At 27.1% G+C, this 11,787-nt stretch overlaps 2 protein-coding genes across 2 annotated transcripts in view; both read right to left on the bottom strand.

The window, feature by feature from the left end:
• LOC103571641 (phosphatase and actin regulator 2) overlaps positions 1–11,787 on the bottom strand; it is a 167,416-nt gene that overhangs the window by 153,752 nt on the left and 1,877 nt on the right. The window contains exon 2 of the mRNA XM_008549872.3: positions 8,681–8,758. Coding sequence (XP_008548094.1) covers positions 8,681–8,758 — 78 coding nt within the window. The remainder of the gene's footprint in view (positions 1–8,680; positions 8,759–11,787) is intronic.
• On the bottom strand, positions 8,897–11,098 carry LOC103571637 (uncharacterized). The gene is made up of 3 exons (XM_014444544.2): positions 10,775–11,098; positions 10,150–10,416; positions 8,897–9,150 (listed from the first exon to the last, which is right to left on the bottom strand). The coding sequence occupies exons 1-3, from the start codon at positions 10,939–10,941 to the stop codon at positions 8,916–8,918; spliced, it is 669 nt and encodes a 222-aa protein (XP_014300030.1). The 5' UTR covers positions 10,942–11,098; the 3' UTR covers positions 8,897–8,915.

Here is an 11,787-nt window from a genome sequence, read left to right as displayed (position 1 = left end):
TATATATATATATATATATATATATATATTCATATATTTATATATAAATATATAAATAATATATATATATAAATATAAATTTATACATTAATATATGAATAAATATATAAATATTTATATATATATATAAAATATAAATAAATATACAAAATATGAATATATATATATATATATATATATATAAAATATGTGTAAAAAATATTTTTTTGACAGCTTACTGTTGGCTGATTTTCGTATATACTTCATATATTTTAAGTGTAATTTACATATATTAAAAGTATATCTTAGAATATATAAAAAATATGTGTATGATAATATAAGACAAATATATCAGGTATAAATTTGAAATTATAAATACAAATATCGCTATGGTGATATAAAAAAAATATATTACCAATATATTTCAAATATATAAAAAATATAAATATGACAATTTAAAAATTATATTTTTAATTTAATCAATAATATAAAAATTGGGTTTTTCAAATTGATATGAAAATTTTTTTTTTTTTTTAAAATCAAAAATGGCGCGATAATCAAAGACAAAAGGATCCTTTTTCATGTGAAGGCTGATATCTCAGCAGCAAGTTGTCGTAAAGAGAAACAAAAAAAAGCAAATTGTAGCTGAGTAAATTTCCTAAGCGAGACATGAATTGGGTTTTTTGAAAAAAATTTTCCTGTCCCCGTAGACCTAAAAAACAGAACTAAAAAGTTTAGAAAAATTTTGTCTCGACCTATTTTTTATGATTCCGTAAAAACAGAAAATTATTTTACTTAGATCTTTAAACTAGAGATTTCAAGCTTCAATTTGGTTTTTTTTTTTACAATGATCATTTTTTACGAAAATACAGTTTCCAAAAATCACTTAGGAATTTAAAAAATTTCCTTGTTCCTTTAATTTTTTGGATAATTGTATGAAAAAAAAAATATATATAATTTTTTAATATTTGTCACTTCTGTTGTTGAAAAGATTCAAAATTTATTTGTCATATTTTCATAATTTTTTTTTTACATATTCTATGATATATTTTCATATATATTTTAATTACACTTAGTATATATTACATATATACGAAAGTCGGCCAAAAGTTAGCTATGAAAAATATATTTTTTATGTATTCATATAATTTTTATATACTTCTACCAAAAATATATATTTTTCATACTTTAACATATACTTTTTTTTATAAATTTTTTTCGCGGATGTTCATAAATAAATTTAAAATTTTTTAAATAAATATTTATCGACATTATAAAAAATCTTTTCAAACAGAAATATCATCGATTGCGGCTTAAAGTCCCATACAATAATTTATGTGATATATAAATATATAAATATATAAATATGAAATTCTATTTGTTAACATGCCTATAGTGGCATCAATATATTTTATCAGCAAAATAAAAAAAATATAAAACAATTTTAATTTCCAAGTGTGCAACATATTTATAGTCTTGTATCATTTTTCGACATGCCAGCTATTGATTTTAACGTTTGAATGCCATACAATTAATGACAATTTGTATGCACGTTACATTCGCAAACAAATATTGATACATGACAGCTAAAAATAATATTTTATTATCCAAACATTTTTTTTCATTGATATCGATAAAGTATTTTTTTTTTTTTTTTATTTAAACTCCATTTATTTTTCCTTATGAATAAAAAATAAATTCCATGCTGCATTTTTTTAAAAACAACATCCGATGTTTAGAGTTGAGCTTTTGAAAAAAACTCAACAATTAAACGCTAATTGATTTGACGTTTGTGTGCTGAGCCAATTGAACAATAATTGATTAATTATGTACATTGTATATTGTACGTCACTAAGACAATGAAATTGTTCTCTATATTGTATCGGACATAGAATTCCGACATCTCTTGATGTAGTATACGTTTGTAATTTCCTATAATCCAAGATAATATTCTAATCACTTTTGCTCTTGGGACTTATCTGCAACTTGTATTTGCATACCAGTAATTATTACGAATTAGTTAACACCGAAATTGTCACTAAGTGTATCTACATAACGATTGTAATTGCAATTGGGTCAACATTATTGGCGAAACAAGAATTTTATTTTACGACAAACATTACATATAAATTTAACTCGGTAGCTGGCTGTCTGTTTAAAACTATATTCGAAATTGGTAAACTCGTCAAAATTAATTGGGTTAATAATAAATAATTCAACCATACTAGTTTTCGATAGATTAATATGAATGTTTAACCAATCGATTAATGTACATGTTCAAACAAAAATTGTAAAAAAAAAAAGTTTCATATGACGAATTTTGATATGTAATTTTTTTTACACAATTATGCATTGCAATAACTTTTTACACGCATGAAAGTCGGTCATTATTTGGAAAAAATTTTAGCCTATGGTCAATTTTTTTAAATATGTGGAGATAAAGTTAATGGAATAGTTTCTATGAACTATAATAGGAACATTTTCCATAATATACACAGAAAAAGGTTTTTTGACACGAGAAATGTTCACTTGCCCTAAGAAATTTTCAGTATTATGGATTGAAAACAAAAATTTTTTGGAATTGGTCCTTAGAAAATGTTTGTTTTTGATTCATAATGGAAAAGATTTCCTGTGCCGAAAAATACTTTCCTTCTATAAGAATTACTTCTAATATGCATTATGAGAAATAACCCTATGATTAAGAAGGTGTTGGACGTTCTTCTCTGTCCGATTAAGACTGTCATTATATTGACAAATTTTTTTGCAAAACTAATAAACCGAAAAATCTTAAATTTTTTAGGTGTGATAAAAAATGTTCTGATAATTATTACATGGAGAGAATTTTATAGTCCACGCAAAGAGTTGTAGTACAAATTACATGAAAAGTTTGATACTGTGAGGACATGTAGTAAAGAACTAAATTTTTACCATGTACATTGTAAAATATACTCGATAGCTTGTAAATGAAGTGTAATTTCTACTAACAACATAGTAAAAATTTAGTGGCTAAATGTCCTTACAGTAGCAAACTTTATGGGTAATTCTTACTCCAAAATTATTTACGAGTAAAAGATATTATCTAGTTATAGTAAAATTTTTAAACTGAATCGATAGTAGTGAATACCATTTAAATTATTAGATAAACAATTTGAATTGTAGTATCTACTAACTGTATGGTAAAATTTACAATTATTGATGATCAACGGAAATTATAACTTTTATTATCTTAACTAATTATAACTATTATCAACATGGTAATTCTTAATAACCTGATGGTAATAGTTACCATCAGCCCAAATAATAATTACTGTCTAAACTAATAAAGAATTTAAATATCAGCGTTACAGTCTGAAGCTTGTCTACATGTAATTTTCTCTTTGTTTACTTGTGTATGTGATTAATTTCACTTAATACTTGGATGATTGCTATTTTGATGATCATACCCAATCATTTAAAGTTATCAATAATAGCTACAATATTTGGAAAGTTTTATTATATTCGGACTTGAACGATTGTATTGTTACTTATTTTAATTATTTAAAGGACGAAATGTACATAGCTAAAGTATGGATATGAATAAAGGATTTAAATTTGTATAAATTTATCCTATTTTTTGTTTAAGAATTTTTCCAACCTTGAATGGTAACAGTTACCATCTTCGATTGTAACAATTATAATTTTTAATAGTCACAATTAGCATCTTCGATAGTAATCGTCTCCACCATCAATTGTTACTGTTATCATTCTCCATAGTAAAACTAATTATTTTACCACTGAAAAATTTTGCTACCATTTCAAATAGTTGAAATTTAAAATTTAGTATTGTAGATAGTATAATTTAATTTTCTCCATGCAGGCTCTTTATTTAATGTATAAGAATGATTTCTATTAAATTATGGCAATGGTTCCCATACATATAAATAGGAATCATTTGTATAGATTAACAGTGTCTTCTTCATATATTATGGGATCAATTCCCATAGTTACGGTGACCGTTTACATAATATATGGAAATCATGCATAATACCATACCCTAAAAAGTCTTAGTGAGCACGGATCGAAACCGAAGTGGACGATTTTTTATTTATTTAACCCCCTCGTAGTGAAATTCGATCCTACAAGCAGTTTATTTTAATATTAAAATTCGGGATCAGAGTGGATCCGGATTGAAATAAAATCCACATTATCCCGAAATCACTCTGCTGAAAAACCCGAAGCTTTGAAACATGCATCGATTTCCGTGAGGTAGCCAACATCGACCAGCACTAAATATTTTTCATCACCGTTCAATTTTATGGTTATAAAAATTCTATAAGGTCCTAAAAGTATCTGAAATATTTGAGACTCATGTAATTTTAGGGTCAAGGATTTTCTAAAAGTTATAAAAAGTTTAAAAATAAAATAAAATCCAATTCCTTCGATATATAGTTAAGAAATTTTTACCTTGGGAATAAATTGGAAATTCTCCATCACTGTGACTATGAGTAAGCATTCTCGCTGAATAAAAACGCCAAAGTGGACGTCGCGGTTTTCGATCTTCACCCGATGTGCCAGCTAAAATTGAGTCGTCTTTAGTAAGACTCAGCAAACTTGCAACGTCTTGGAGCGACACTCCGACAACAACCGGAGTGCCGCCCGACGATTTCTTTTCTTCCCACAGAATTACTAAATACTTAATCACCCACACAATTATTATTTATTACACAATTTCTTACACACCTTATTTTTATTTAATTAATTACAATTCATCTCTTATTTTCGACAGCACTATCAAGATACCATCTTTCAAACTTTCACTAAATTAAACAGTCACTAACTTAACGATTATTATCTTTTTTAATTCAACAATAAGAGCTAACAAAAATATTGTCTCGAGTATCTCTTTAAAAGTTGTCAAGTTTTGGAACAAGATCAAAACTTAACGGAAAACTCTAGTTACTTAAATGTCAAGATGTAGTTTTATTCTTTAACTCAAAAGATACTTTTACAGTTTTTTTTTTACCCATAATTCAATTTTCTTTAATAAATTATTGACTGTAGAAAAAAAATTTATAGCATCCAACAAAGTATCTTTTGTATAAAATGATATTCTGGCTAAAAAATCAACTTTTATAAACTGAAATTGGTCATGATTCACTCGATATTCAGAAAAAAAAAAATATACTCTCTTGAAAACAGTTCAGAGGCTACAGTATCATCACATAAATTTTTTTGACTCGTAAAATTTCACAATAGAAAAGATAACAACCGTCGATTTACACATCAAACGCAGCGAGTTACTTTCAACAATTTTAATATTCATGTTTTTTTTTTTTTTCAACTCAAAGGAAAGTCAGAAAAATATAAAATACTCTCTTCAATGCAAATAAAAAATGACAAAGATATAATCGCTTTTTTTTTTCTATTTTTTAAAAAGCATTTGTGTGAATTTTTATTTTCACTTTTCCCGAAAAAAATGAATACACTGTAAAAAAAAGCGGTGTTAAAAATTGACTCAATTTAACACCACGTGGTGTTAAAATGAAATAACACCAATGTAGGCGGCGTAATTTGATGTACCTGAAGATCGGAATGTTTGCGGAACGAAAATAAAAAATAAAAAATCTACTAGATCTAGATTTCTGAAAAATTTCGAATAGGCGCTAGTATGTTAACCGGAAATTGCAGCTGACCTTAATTACTCCTAAAGTCACCCATAAGCAGTAGAATTTCAAAAATTTTTTTATTTTCGTTGCCCGAAAAACGCTCCGATCTTCAGGTACATGTAATTTGTCGGTGTTAAATTACAGGTGTTAAAACGGTGTAAGAAAAATTCCACGTATAGGAAACAGAAAAAATTTAATGAATATTTTCTAAAAGAAATTTCAATTTTGCTGTGTACTTATTTAAATAATTATTTATGTTTTACGTAATTTATTTAAAAATTACACAATTTTACGCCCACTATTTCAATCACCGATACCTTAATTAATTAATAAAACCACTAATTAATTGTAGTATTCGAGTACGTAAAAATATTCACAAAGTAAATTATTTTCAACACCAATAAAGAATATTTACACCTTCGGCGGTGTTATTTTACCACCGTTTTCAGTGTAAAAATTTAACACCGAAAATTTTAACACCTACCCCACTTGAGCTTACCCCGTTTTTTTTTGACAGTGTACTAAAAACTAAATGACAAAAAAAAGTAAAAACTTGAAACTCTTTTGCAAAACACAAGCATCAACAGATGTCTTTGATATCGATGATACCAAGCAGTAACCACTTAGCGGGATACGTTTTAATTACATTGAAGTGCTCTCGTTATTCGTCAAGGTAAATTGCGTTAATTGCGCATAATAAATACACGGATCATTTTTTTTTTTTTTTATAAATTATTGCCCACAGGCATTATCGATATCATTACATCATTACGAGCCAATTCAAACCCCACAATTAAGCACAGATAATTAATTATACATTGCTCTATTTAAATGGCAGTGAAAATAAATTTATAAATAGAACAACCCGCGTAATTGTATCTTTCAAATAAATAAATAAATAAATTCAAAGTACAGTATAAATGATAGCATAAAATAATTAAAAACTTAAAAAGACTAAGCAACAATGGTCTTTGTTTCTTTAACGTTCCGAACATTCCTTACGGCAAAATTCCTCATCAAAGGCATGTGGTTTAAAGCACAACGAGTTTGAAATTCCTATTTTATAATAAGCATCACATGAACACAAAGTAAATACAATAAACAAAGTAAATAAAAATATTAGCATCGATTATCAATAGACTATTTGTAATTGGACGGCACTAAGTTATTAATTACAATAACGATGGACTGTGATCCAAAGTAATACCGGATTTATTTTGTCGGCGGTATCAATAATATTATTATTAATGGTTAACACAAATGAAAAGACCTTAGTTGAGCGAATCCGATGCGCGCACTGGGATGAGAGAGAAGTCAGGACGAAAACCGGGAGAATAAAATCCACCGAGTGGTACCGGGGTGGTGGGATATGCCAAGTAAAGCATTGAGGGGTCGTATTTACCCCCAGAAGTACCAGTCGGCGGTTGCAGCGGGATGTGGATGCTGGTAACGGTCCAGCAGTGGAAGCAAGAGAAAATATAAAACCGTAACAGCGCAAGCTTAGCTTACTGGGCTTTGCAAAACGTGTATCACATCTACGTCCTCGCATCCTCAACTTTATCGTCAGTTATGGGCAAATGTTAACTTGATGTAGCAAACCAAAGGGCAATCGTGACCTAGTTTACGGTAATTGACCTTCTATGTTGTGCTTTTTTCATACTTCATATGTTAGTTTGTAAATTTATCGTTTACTAATAAAATCACATAGACCAGTTGCGAGGAAGAGAGACGATCTTTTGATCATCCTCATCCTCACTGCTGGTTATTTTTATCATATTGACCACGGAGTGGAGGCTATAGCCTATGACTATCATAATATTTTAAAATTCATATTTATTAAACATATTAAGTACTTATATAAATTATTTTAGATTCATAATGAGAGATTGTAAATTAGATTGACGGGCATCAAGGTTGAAAATAATTTGACCTGACCTAGGTCTCGGAACGACGAGGTCATGGATATGGATCAAGATAAACATATTCTGACTTGTGATGCTAAAGCACCAGACAATCTACGAGCCTTGTACTGGGATCATACTCTCAGTAAAGTTATTGTTTAAGTAACATTCTGTACAAACTTAAAGATAGTAATTACTCTAGTTAATAGTTACTAGTTTGTAAGTGAGATCAAGACAACTTGTTGTATTTAATCATCAAGAGTCATGTTTATCACTTACAAGTGTCTGTATTTATTTAGTCAACGTACATGGAGACAATTTTATAATAAAAGTTATCATCTAGTTATTGTAAAATTTTAAACTGAATCGATAGTAGTGAATATTATTTAAATTATTAGATAAACAATTTGAATTGTAGTATCTACCAATTATATGGCAAAATTTACAATTATTGATGATAATCAGAAATTATAACTTTTATTATCTTAACTAATTATAACTATTATCAACATCATAATTCTTAATAACCTGATGGTAATAGTTACCATCAGCCCAAATAATAATTACTGTCTAAACTGATAAAGAATTTAAATATCGGCGTTACAGTCTGAAGCTTGTCTACATGTAATTTTTTCTTTGTTTACCTGTGTATGTGATTAATTTCACTTAATACTTGGATGATTGCTATTTTGATGATCATACCCAATCATTTAAAGTTATCAATAATAGCTACAATATTTGGAAAGTTTTATTATATTCGGACTTGAACGATTGTATTGTTACTTATTTTAATTATTTAAAGGACGAAATGTACATAGCTAAAGTATGGATATAAATAAAGGATTTAAATTTGTATAAATTTATCCTATTTTTTGTTTAAGAATTTTTCCAACCTTGAATGGTAACAGTTACCATCTTCGATTGTAACAATTATAATTTTTAATAGTCACAATTAGCATCTTCGATAGTAATTGTCACCACCATCAATTGTTACTGTTATCATTCTTCATAGTAAAATTAATTATTTTACCACTGAAAAGTTTTGCTACCATTTCAAATAGTTGAAATTTAAAATTTAGTATTGTAGATAGTATAATTTAATTTTCTCCATGCAAGTACTAATTTACGACAGATTATTATCTCATTTTAACTTACCCGTATCTTTATCACATGTAACAGCGACACGCTCTGATGATACTTTTTCTGGAAGCTCTTCGTCTTTTAAATTTTCCGCTAAAAAAAAAAAGGTAATAGGATAATAAAAAAATGTAAAATAATAATTTTTATATGGAGTTAGGAAAATAATTTAAGGCAGTGTAAAAATAATAAATATTTATTAAAAATATTATAAAATATAGTATCCATAAATTCTTATAATAATAATTTATAACTATGATGAGCGAGCTTTAATAATAATATATTCAATTATTTTATTTTTATATAAACTTCTAAATAAATCTTCCAACTTTCGACAAGTCATGTGCAAACTCACACTATCTTTTTCATTAAGCATACGAAATATTTTTAATATCAACTCTTCAGGTAAGCCAACAAGACTGGGGTTAATTATTCCCAGGCTGTTTAGTACGTCACATTTTAATGGAGTTGTTAGATTATTTTTAAATCTGAAAAAAAAAAAAAGAAAAAAAAACAATTTGTTACTAATAATTCCGAATAAAATATAGAGTTTTCAGTGTCACAGGGGATAACACTTATTAATTCACAACAGGGTTGTAAATAATACATTACTTGTTCTAATTAGCGATTCTATTAACCATTAAATTTAATTTTTTAGTGGGGAAATTTTCCATTAGCCATTAAATTTAATTTTTTATGGGTAAAAATTTTTATTAGCCAGTAAATTTAATCTTTTAATGGCAAAAGTAATCATTACTAATTAAATTTCATTTTTCATGGGAACAATTTGAATTAAACCCTGGCTAAAAATACCGATTAAAAAGAATGAAGAAGCAGTCACTCCATGCAAACGTATATCCATATATACAAACAAAAGAATTAAAATTATTGAAAAGAAATTTAATTTCATCATTTTTAATTCTTTCCAATCAATATTTTTAAACAGGAAAGAAATCCACAAGAAAAGTTCATATTAGTGGAAAATTTTTCACACCTAATTGTTTGAAAGCTCCGAAAATGTTCAACTTAAAGTTCAGAATTGTCTCAATTTTGAAAGTTCACTATCAAGAACGTTTTTTGGAATATTTCTGTAAATGTTTTTTTTTACATAGGAAAATATTTCAATGTGTTGAGATCAAGATTTGAGTGTTAAATATTAAATAGTTTTGTTTGTAAATTTAGGTTATTTACAAATATATGACCAGTTTTAATTCATTTATTTTCAAAGATCAAAATTTTATTATTAACAAAAGTAACACTTTCGAATTTTACTGTCAGATGAACCCATAAAGGTTTAAAGGTCTTTTTATTTTTAATAGTTTTCAAACCAGCAAAATTTTTAAGTCTCATTATGTAAGATCAATTCAAAGTTCAGAATTGCCTCAAATTTTAAATTCCCCTGTCATAATTTTTATTTTTACAGGGGTTGTATTAATTTTGATGAAAAATTTTTTACTGTGTACTCAAAAATGACGCTTATTTCTTACCTATGTGAGAAATTTTTTAAATTCATAAATTGACTATTGATGTCACTAGAATGTAAATTTACAAATTCTAATGTTTCAAACGAAGTACATCTTGTTTTAATATTATTATTAATTGTTGATGTTAAATTCATTATCATAACATCCCCAACAGGAATAGCATCTAATTTACAATTTAATTCACGTAAACAACGATGCTCTAATGGAATTTTGTATGCTCCGTTTATTTTCCATTGTCTTGGATCTAATTCTGATGGTAAATAGTCCCCTCTAAAAACACACGTGTCATTATTGCCAAACAAATATTTTAAAAAAAAAACATTCATTAAAATTCAAATTTATAAAATAAATAAATTCTCATGATCCTGACGTTAGCAGACAATTAAAAATTTCCGAATTTTTTTTTCAACAGTTTAAAAAAAAAAAAAAAAAAAAAATGCAAATGTAGAAAATTTGAAAAACTGTAAGTGCATTTTTTTGAAATATGTTTTTTTTTAAATTAATCAGGTTTAAAAAAATTCAAAAATTATTAGACGTCAGCTAATTTCAGTTTGCTTAATTTTTTCAACAAAATACTTGTTGGTTATAAAAATAATCAGATTAAATAAATAAAAAAATGTTTACTTACCTATCTTTAAAATCCCTAACATATAATTCAACTTCTTTCAATACAACTATTGATAACGCAATCAGATAATCATTATGAGTTGGATTTTTTCCATTTAAAAATTTTATTGTTTTTATTAAATCTGGTGATAATTTTAACAATGTACTTTCTTCAACGAGAAATACCATTTTTATGTTTTTACATTATACTTGACAATGTAATATTATGAGTTATTACAATTAATAATAATAATTACATTGACAAGTAAATTTTAATATTTGTTAACATAATCTTTGTGTTTTTCCAATAACTCGGGGAAAAACAAAACAACTTGTGGGCGAAAAATCAAAATGGCGACAGAATAAGGTCTGTCATTTATGTCGCCACTGGATTTATATTCAGTATTTATTGATAACTTATCGACAGATAATAAATTCAAACAAATTTTTCTACTATTTAGTGTTTTTAAAAACAAAAATTATAAAAAAAAATTCTTAGTGTGAATAGAACAGACAAGAAAATTTTTAAATTTGAAATTAATAAATATTAAATAAATAAATTAATTAAAGTAATAAAGTTCCCTGATAGCCAAGTTGGCGAGAAACTGACGAGAAAATTGCAGCCGCAACTGGACACCAAGTTGGCCGCCAACAGTTGGTACCTCCAATAGTTGATAGACATTTTCTGAGAAAGTTGGTGGCAAAAGTTGTAAATCCAAAAAGTTGACGGTCATTTTCTAAGAAAGTTGGTTGCTAAAGTTGGCAGTAATAAGTTGACGGTAAGTTTCCTTTAAATTTTCTCAGAAACTTGCATTCCAGGTGCGGCTCCATACTGGCGCCAACTTTCTCAAAAAGTTGGCGGTAATTTGTAGCTAAAAGTTGCAAAAGCTGAAGTTGTCGATAACTTGTCGTCAAGTTGGTCGGAAACTAATAAATGATTAACTTTTTCACGGTCAACTCGTGTTATCAGTCCTGATAGCCATCCGAACCGTAAGTTAACTACAAACTACTGCCGTATTTTAAAGGTAACTTAAA

Source organism: Microplitis demolitor, chromosome 2 (genome assembly GCF_026212275.2).
Source record: "Microplitis demolitor isolate Queensland-Clemson2020A chromosome 2, iyMicDemo2.1a, whole genome shotgun sequence".
NCBI classification, from domain to species: Eukaryota; Metazoa; Arthropoda; class Insecta; order Hymenoptera; family Braconidae; genus Microplitis; species Microplitis demolitor.
Note: the sequence above shows the minus strand (reverse complement) of the source record. Positions and strands in the feature narration are given on the sequence as shown.

What these genes read in the sequence shown, in the direction of transcription:
- LOC103571637 (XM_014444544.2), bottom strand. Translation starts at nt 10,941, where the DNA reads ATGGTATTTCTCGTTGAAGAAAGTACATTGTTAAAATTATCACCAGAT. An exon ending in GTTAGGGATTTTAAAGATAG is followed by an intron (nt 10,417 to 10,774) that starts GTAAGTAAACAT and finishes GTGTGTTTTTAG; the next exon opens with AGGGGACTATTTACCATCAG. An exon ending in TTAAAAAATTTCTCACATAG is followed by an intron (nt 9,151 to 10,149) that starts GTAAGAAATAAG and finishes TTTTTTTTTCAG; the next exon opens with ATTTAAAAATAATCTAACAA.